We start from the raw sequence: 8,124 nt of genomic DNA, 5'->3' as shown, positions 1-8,124 counted from the left end.
CCTTCCTGAACCACGTATAGACATTACCAAGCCACACGCAGCCACATTGAAGTCTCGCGCACCTCACCCCACGTCGAGAACCCTAGCGCCTAGTGTTTCCTTGTGCCTCCAAGAGTCCAGCAATGCTAGGACTCTTCCTAGCCACGTCCCTAAGCCGCGCACCAAGTTCTGGACCAACACCAAGTTCTGGACCAGCCCGGTGCGTCTCCTCCCTAGCTGTGCCCTCTTGCCCCTTAAAGCCCATGGAATATCTTAGAAAACCCTAGGTTCTCCTTTCTACCCATGCACAGCCCTTCCATGCTCATCCAGCCCTCGTGTTGTCCCTTAAACGACACTTTTCCTAGCGCTTTAACGTCTTATATGGACAGCATATCCCTTAGAATTCATAACATTCTCAAACAAATCGTAAAATCATCAAAACTTCGAAAACAAACATCAAAACGTTAAACAATTTATACTAAATATTTTTCATATTAAAATACATAAAACATGCAGAATATGATTTGAATCATGCAAAAGAAAGGTTTAGTAGCGTGTCTTTGCGTTAAAACACTCGAATATTCGACTGTTGGCGTAGGTTGCGAAGAGTGACGAACGGGCAACGAGAATCCTTGAATTTTCCTCTCCTAGGTTCGAAAATTTGTGGGTGTTGTGTGTGCAAGTGGACGGTTGAATGGCTCCTTAGAACCCTAGTGTTTCTTCTTTATTATTTTCGAAAATCTTATTTTTATTGGTTGGGGTTTTGGGCTTTTTTGTTTAAGAATAACTAGGCCTACTAGTCTTAGTTAAATTAGGCACATTAATACGTATTTAATTGAAAAAATAAAAAGTTCAAAAATATTTTTTCCAAAAATAATAATTTTTGGGCCTTTAAAAGTCATTTGTTTGACTAAAACCGGCTTCACGGATAAAATCGAGCTCGTCTCGTAAAATAATTTGAACTTCATCATTTGTAGAACATTTTAATCATATTAACAAGTCTTAAAACATTTATCCCAAAAAAAAAATATTATCTCGATCGACCCCGGTCTCTTTTCCACATCCTATTGTCGAATATTCAAATAAAATCATTAAATTTCATGAAAACACACGCTTAGACCTTCCATCATATACTATGTATCGTTTAAACATTTAAAATCAATTAAATGTTTCAAAATACCGTATTTAAACTACGTTAAAGGATTTTATATATCTCTAACAAGTATGATACAAATTTTGACAGTAGCAATTGATAAATAACCTAAATTATATATTTCATCATAACTCCATATGGATTTTATGAAATTATCCAGATGATAATTTGATTGAGCATGAAAGGAAAAGAACATATTTATGAATCTGATTTGATATATACAAATCAATAGCTCTGAAGCCCTAACATTTTTTTAGCTCTTCTAATCCTGCAGTTGAAGCCTCGAGGTAATTTGAAATAAATAATTTTTTTAGCATTGAATAAGTTAAATTTCAAATACCAACAAGACAACAATGATATTTCACAGCTACTGAATGCGCCACACCAAGTGTGTTTATCGCTAAAACGACTCCCACTCCGTACTCTCTTATCTGTATATCAGAGTCCGCAGATTATTTTTGTCGAAAACAATCCGAATTCGCAAACAAATAAACCTCCCCCCACAATCACCTGATAAATCCATATCCCTATCCTACTATGACTCATATCCGTACAAAAATTCATTCAATTGCTATAAGATTACCCAACAATCTTTGGGGATATGATTTTCGACCAAAAAACCTAATACAATATAGTGAAATTTCATTATTTGATCAAAGGCCACAACATCAATGGTGGTCCTCTTCGAGTTTACAACCCAACAGACTTTTCAACCTTCTGAATCTGGTTCAGGAATATCCAGGTCATCTGCAAGAACACAAGCAACACTGTAAGAAATTCCAAGAGCAGATTTTATATTAATTTTTTATCAGGACTCGGTGGATGTTTTAAATACTGATAAAATACATTTAATAGAGAGTACCGCTGGTATATAGAGACAGAAAGTACCATAACATGAGGGGCAATTCTAACACAGTATACTGGGAATCCAGTGTAGAATTTGAAGGGTCCGCCTGACTTCAATGTTTTCATGACACAATCTAGAGAACCAGTGTACGGATACTTCCCCTCAGCATCCGGCTGCATTTTCTGTATTTGGGTTTTCACATAATCAAATGGTAAACTACAGGCTGAAGCAAAGAATCCTGATACAGTACTAGCCCCTGAAAAAATGGTAAAAAACTTGAACTTAATAAAAAAATAACAAAACGAGAGGTTTCAAGAATGCTCTCCGACTAGAGCTGTCAATTCTGATGGATCTAATGACTTCGGGTCGGGTTGAAGCAAGGGTACTAAAAAATTCCCATCCGCCCAAAACTATAAACCCAAACCCGAACCTGAAACATTCCGACATGATTTTTAACTATGCAACATTATTCTTTTATTCTTTAACAAAATAATTAAATATAAATTCAAATCACAAAATAATTATACAATATCTTACTTTAAACACGTAACAACAAAATCTCGCCTAAATATGAGAATTATGTTTCATGGATTTAATTATTTAAATTTAAGAGTCTAATTGTCTAAACTATTAATTACTCCACAAAAAAAGCATGAATTTAGATGAGAATTTATTATATCAATATATAATTAAAAAAATTTCAAACATCAAATAGTAACGTTCCAGTTTCAAACTCCACTTCTCTATTGTTTTATATTTTTTTGTACAAGTCAAACCTTCAAAAAAATAGAAGGCTGAAGGGAAAAATGAAAATGTGATTCCTCGGTAGTTGGACTTGCCCTAAAATTATATATATATATATATATATATATATATATATATAAAGGCTGAAGGGAAAAATGAAAATGTGATTCCTCGGTAGTTGGACTTGCCCTAAAATTATATATATATATATATATATATATATATATATATATATATATATATATATATAAATGGGTAGGGTGGGTTCACGATGATGGTTGGCCTAATTTTTAATAGGAAGTCTCTTGTGAGACGGTCTCACGAATCTTTATCTGTGAGACGGATCAATCCTACTGATATTCACAATAAAAGTAATATTCTTAGCATAAAAAGTAATAATTTTTCATTGATGACTCAAATAAGATATCCGTCTCACAAAATAGGACCCATGAGACCGTCTCATACAAGTTCTTGCCAATTTTTAATTCAGGTCAACACGACCCGACCCAATTTTTTTCGGGTCAGAATTCAGGTCCAACCAGATCTGGGCCGTACCCTAAATCCCCCAACCCTACACATATTTTTGACACTCCTATCTCCAACATGACAGAGAAAAAGGTACTGCTAGTATAGAGTCAGAGTCTCTCACCTACAACTGTAGCAGCCTCACCAAAACCAAGAGAGTCCTTGAAGAACTCCACACTTTGATCATAAGAAGCAAGCATACCCATGTTAAGTGCCATAGCCCTTACCACAGTAGGGCCAGCACCTTTCCAGAGGGCTAACACCCCTTCATCAGCAACAATACGATAAAGTGCATGAAAGGCATTTGTGTAATTCCGCCGCTGGGCAATGGGTAATGTTGCATCTGCCTGCATGCGTATGAGGGCTAGATCTGCAGGACTACCAACTGTTGCTCCAATAGCTCCTGCAGTCAACCCACAAAGAGCTTTTTGATAAAGTGGGAGGGGCTTTCCATCATTGGCTTCTAGTGCTTTGTTTGTCAAAATCCTATGTCAGAAAGAAGTCAGAGGAAATGCTGTCTTACATTATTTAAATTATAAAAGATTACATACATTTCCAGTATTTCCTCTATTATAAAGGAGTTCCATGTATTTTAATTAGCTTTAAGACAACTCATGCGGTCAGAAATTGAATAAATATTGTGTTGTATTCAAAGTTCCAGATAGACGAAACATATGTTGCCAGATATCTGATTCAGATGATGCACCAAATGCTAAAAAGATATGATGATCTACTAATGCCAGCGCCTTTTCCTCCACAAAGCCTCTTACTTGAAGAATGTAACTTATAAAAAAGCTGCAAGAGCTGGTTCTGAGAAGGAATTCTTAAGTTAAGCTTCACATCAGCGTAAATTCAATTATTTTATCAGTCAAATCACCTAGCAGTTTTAGCAATTCAATTAACTGGCTACAAACAAATATTATTGATGAAACCTACGTAAATTAAACTTCAACAGCAAGAGACAAACCCCGTGCTTAACGATGAGTTTCTGTATTAGTTAATTGCTTCATCCATTTCACTTTCTTGCTACAAAGACCCACCAAAATGAACAGTCAATTACCTAGTACCAACAACTTGAAAACTGATCCGCCTCCAGAACTAATGAAAGTTAAAAAACTTAGGATTGTGAAGAAGATTATCCTTTCCCGTTCCTCGCTTCATTTTCCTTTTGATGCTCCTTTTAATTCAAAGAAATATAAATACCTTGGGATGAAATGTAACATCTTATAGCCAAGTTTCTTAATCAGTCAATTTTATTAATATTTACAATGACTATGAAAGCACATAGAAAGATCTAAAATTCTGAACCAAAAAATACAACCAAACCTGCACATGCGAAGACCGAGCTAACATGCGTGCGATTTCTAGTAGAAAGGTTGCACTAGTAGGGCAGGTAATCGTAACAAATTGTAGTGTGTTCATTCTCTTCGTCAATAAGCTACTCCCTCCATCCCAATTAACTTTGTTTTTCCACACATATTAATAAAACTATTGGAAAATTAATGATATTGGGAAAACAAGTAAATGAAAATTGAATACAATTATACACATTAAATAGGAGTATATTAGTTTATTAAATGTGGAAAGACGGAAAAAAGGAAACGTGGACTATATGATTGTGACGGAGGTAGTATAAAGAAAAATAATTAGGACGGTGAAAACGGATCTTTATTTGGTTAACAAATTGTGGTGCTTCCATTCTTCTTTGTTGATAAGCTAAACAAAAAAAATAAAAAAAAAATTGGACAGGAAAGAAAATTTCTCATTTGATTGGATGTGTTCTTAAAACATAAACAATGGTGTCCATGCCAGGAATGACACAGTGATTGCTAGTATCAGAAACATAAAAAACTGGTAACAAAAGAGACGGCCATCAAAAGCACAATCAATGTAACTCATAAACAACACCCTAGTTTATCCGAAATGTCATGTCAACCAACCATAAACAAGGATGCAATATACCATGAGAGCTGCATTGTTCATAATACTCACTTAAATGACCCAAGCCTCGCAGTTGTATACGTAGCTTGTCTAAGAAGCCCAGCTGACAATCCCTGTAGAAATAATAAAAATACAATCAAGATAAGGCAAAAAAATAAAGTACGTGGCTCATATCTGAATATCGCATGTTGAATCAAGACAAAGCCAGTATCTTTTAAATTTGAATCTCATATCACAAATTCGTAGAAGTATACATACATATCTGCAAGAGGGCATATCCATTTCATAATTTTCATTGACCTTAAAAAGCATATATTTACAGCATTGCTGAACTATATGCCATCATGAAGAAAATCAAATTTAAATACGGAAAACTTTAGGCTGAAAATGAAAAGTAAACCTGACTGTGAATTAGAATCAAAACCCATATGCATAAGCAGCATAAACTGAAGAAGATAAATCTCAGGTTCTTTAATGTCCCACATTGCCTATTGGTATATTCAACATATCTATAATCATTTTGAGAATTATGATAGGGGAATTTTATGTACAGTAGAAGCAATACTAGAAAACATGTTGATCGATGAACTACATGACATCCATAAACTCAATCGACGTAGTCTTATAATTTTGAGTTACAAAATCAATCAATTTCACGAGAAACCAAAAATGCTGCTACAAATGCCTGAACATCACAAGAAATATCTTCATCTTAATACCAACCAGAACACTCGCAGCTGACAGTCTCACTTTGTGCAGAAGATCAACAACACAAGCAAAGTCATAGAAAGATTAAGAGACTGAATTGAAATGATTACTATGTTTAGGGACAAAAACTTAGAACAAATTATATGCATCAGTTTCAAATGCACCTGCCTTCTATGCCATATAGTTTTTCATATTAATAGATTTCAATTTCACCTTATAACAAAGGTATTTGAAATTCATTCTATTTTTTGTTATTAATGTGTAAATACTTGGATTTGAGATTTGATTTATTATTTAATTATAGCAATAAAACTATATTAAAAATCCATGAATTTCAAATTCATCTCTCTAAATGACCTGAGTTTTCTCCTAAAGTTTAGATTTGAACCTTTTAATGATTTGGTTTTAAGGATAGGAATTATCAGGATGATAACTAAATCCTTGTAAAAGTCAGAAAGATGAAAAAATTATAAGGACTCAAAAAATGTGTTTCATCTTTTAGCACATTGACAGCAAATAGATATTGAATGACTGCCCATGTCAAACAGACCTTGTAAAAGGCACCCACGCCATCATTCTTAAGCATGTTCTTCGTAACCTCCCCAGCTGATCCCTGGCCCAATTGAATTCTCACCTGAAATCATGACAAAAGACTTAGTATAGATGTATGACCTTCAGCGCATACAAACACCAGAAGAGTTTAAGTTCATCACCATCAACGTTTAAAAATTTAATACAAAGCCATCGAACTATCAGATCTACATAAACCCACAAATCAATCTTTCAACAAGATCGTGGTTGAAATAACATTTGCATCAACACATAATGGTAGTAAAACTACAAAATCCATTACGGTATGAAAGAAAATCTAAAACTTATTCGAGGGTCTTTCAAGAATATAAAAACCGTATTTTAGAATTAGAAAACCCGATTCGATCCAAGATCTGAAACAAGCAAAGCAGCCAACGTTCTTCCAGTTCCGACAAAAAATTAATCATAAAAAATCAGATAATTACAAAAAAAAAAAAGATGAAATGCGTCCTTATACCAAAAAAAAAAAAACGATTACCTTGATCATATCGATTGGCTGGATAACACAGGTAGCAAGCATACCAGAGCAACCGCCATTAACAAAGGGCTTCACGGTGGGCCAAACTCCAGCTGATTTCGGCTTCTCCTCTCCCATGTTTCTCCTTTTTCTTCAATGTGGTTTTTCAACAGAGGGAGGGATGGACAAAAGAGAAGACGAGGCCTCCTCTTTAGTGAAGAATACGAGGGTTTTGTGTGAGTGGAGCTTAGCTATTTGTTGGACAGACAAAAAAGAAAAGCAGTGAAGTTAATTTCCTAGTGCTACCCCTCAACTATTGGGAAAATGAAGAAAACGGGATGATGGAAAGGTTTATTAAAAAAAAAAAAAGAGTGAAAGTAACCGGGTAAATTGTGAAAAAATATTCAAACCCAACTAAACTTTAAATTTGACATCCACACTAAAAAATTTTGGTTCTACTACCTAAAAATTACTTAAAAAGACAAAAATACCCTTATATGTCCTTATAGTTGATATCTCAAATGGATTGATTTTTCTGATAGAAAATAGTATCATAGCTTATAAAGAGTCCCGAGCCTCTATTGTGTAATCTGACACGAAGCACGACTCTCCGTAGAGAACAACCTCGCCTCTGTTAAAGAGTTTGAGGTTAGCAAGCTAATAGGTACCCTTAAGTGTGTCACTGTAGAACCCGTAAATCAGTCTACGTATAAGACATGCATAATTCTAGTATTTTAAATTAAATTGACTTCATTGCATGATTATTTAAATGCTTTTCTTTGAAGTTAATTATTTTAGCCAGCAGTTTAATTTTTATTCTTTTCATTTAATTCAATGACGCCGGACTGGAGTTGGAGTTTAGAGATAAAATTTAAGATTTAGAAAACATTTCCAGAATTTTAATTTTTAGCTAGCAAGTAAGTTCATTTAAGTTAAAAAGGATGTTTGAGGATTTAATTTAATTACTTGAGATGAATAGGAAATAAGTTCATTTAAGTCCAATAATTAAGGGTTTAATTCACTAAATTAATTAAAGGATTAGTGAGGCTTTTAAGGGTTATTAATTTACTAGATAATCAACATTTCCCCTTCATTTATTTGTGAATTTTCGGCCCTTAATATATAGACTATTCCTTGCCAACTCATCACCCTTTTGACCCATTCTTTTTTTTTTTTGAG

General features: G+C 34.2%; 1 protein-coding gene across 1 annotated transcript; it reads right to left on the bottom strand.

The window, feature by feature from the left end:
• Positions 1–1,503: 1,503 nt before the first annotated feature.
• LOC140839365 (mitochondrial dicarboxylate/tricarboxylate transporter DTC) lies at positions 1,504–7,224 on the bottom strand. Its single transcript, XM_073206016.1, has 6 exons — positions 6,967–7,224; positions 6,448–6,531; positions 5,241–5,302; positions 3,373–3,734; positions 2,021–2,235; positions 1,504–1,879 (listed from the first exon to the last, which is right to left on the bottom strand). Exons 1-6 carry the CDS (start codon positions 7,081–7,083, stop codon positions 1,823–1,825), a joined length of 897 nt encoding a protein of 298 aa, XP_073062117.1. The 5' UTR covers positions 7,084–7,224; the 3' UTR covers positions 1,504–1,822.
• Positions 7,225–8,124: the final 900 nt, after the last annotated feature.

This window comes from Primulina eburnea, chromosome 8 (assembly GCF_022965805.1).
Source record: "Primulina eburnea isolate SZY01 chromosome 8, ASM2296580v1, whole genome shotgun sequence".
NCBI lineage: Eukaryota > Viridiplantae > Streptophyta > Magnoliopsida > Lamiales > Gesneriaceae > Primulina > Primulina eburnea.
The sequence above is the reverse complement of the archived record's forward strand: the minus strand, read 5'-3'. Positions and strand labels throughout refer to the sequence as shown.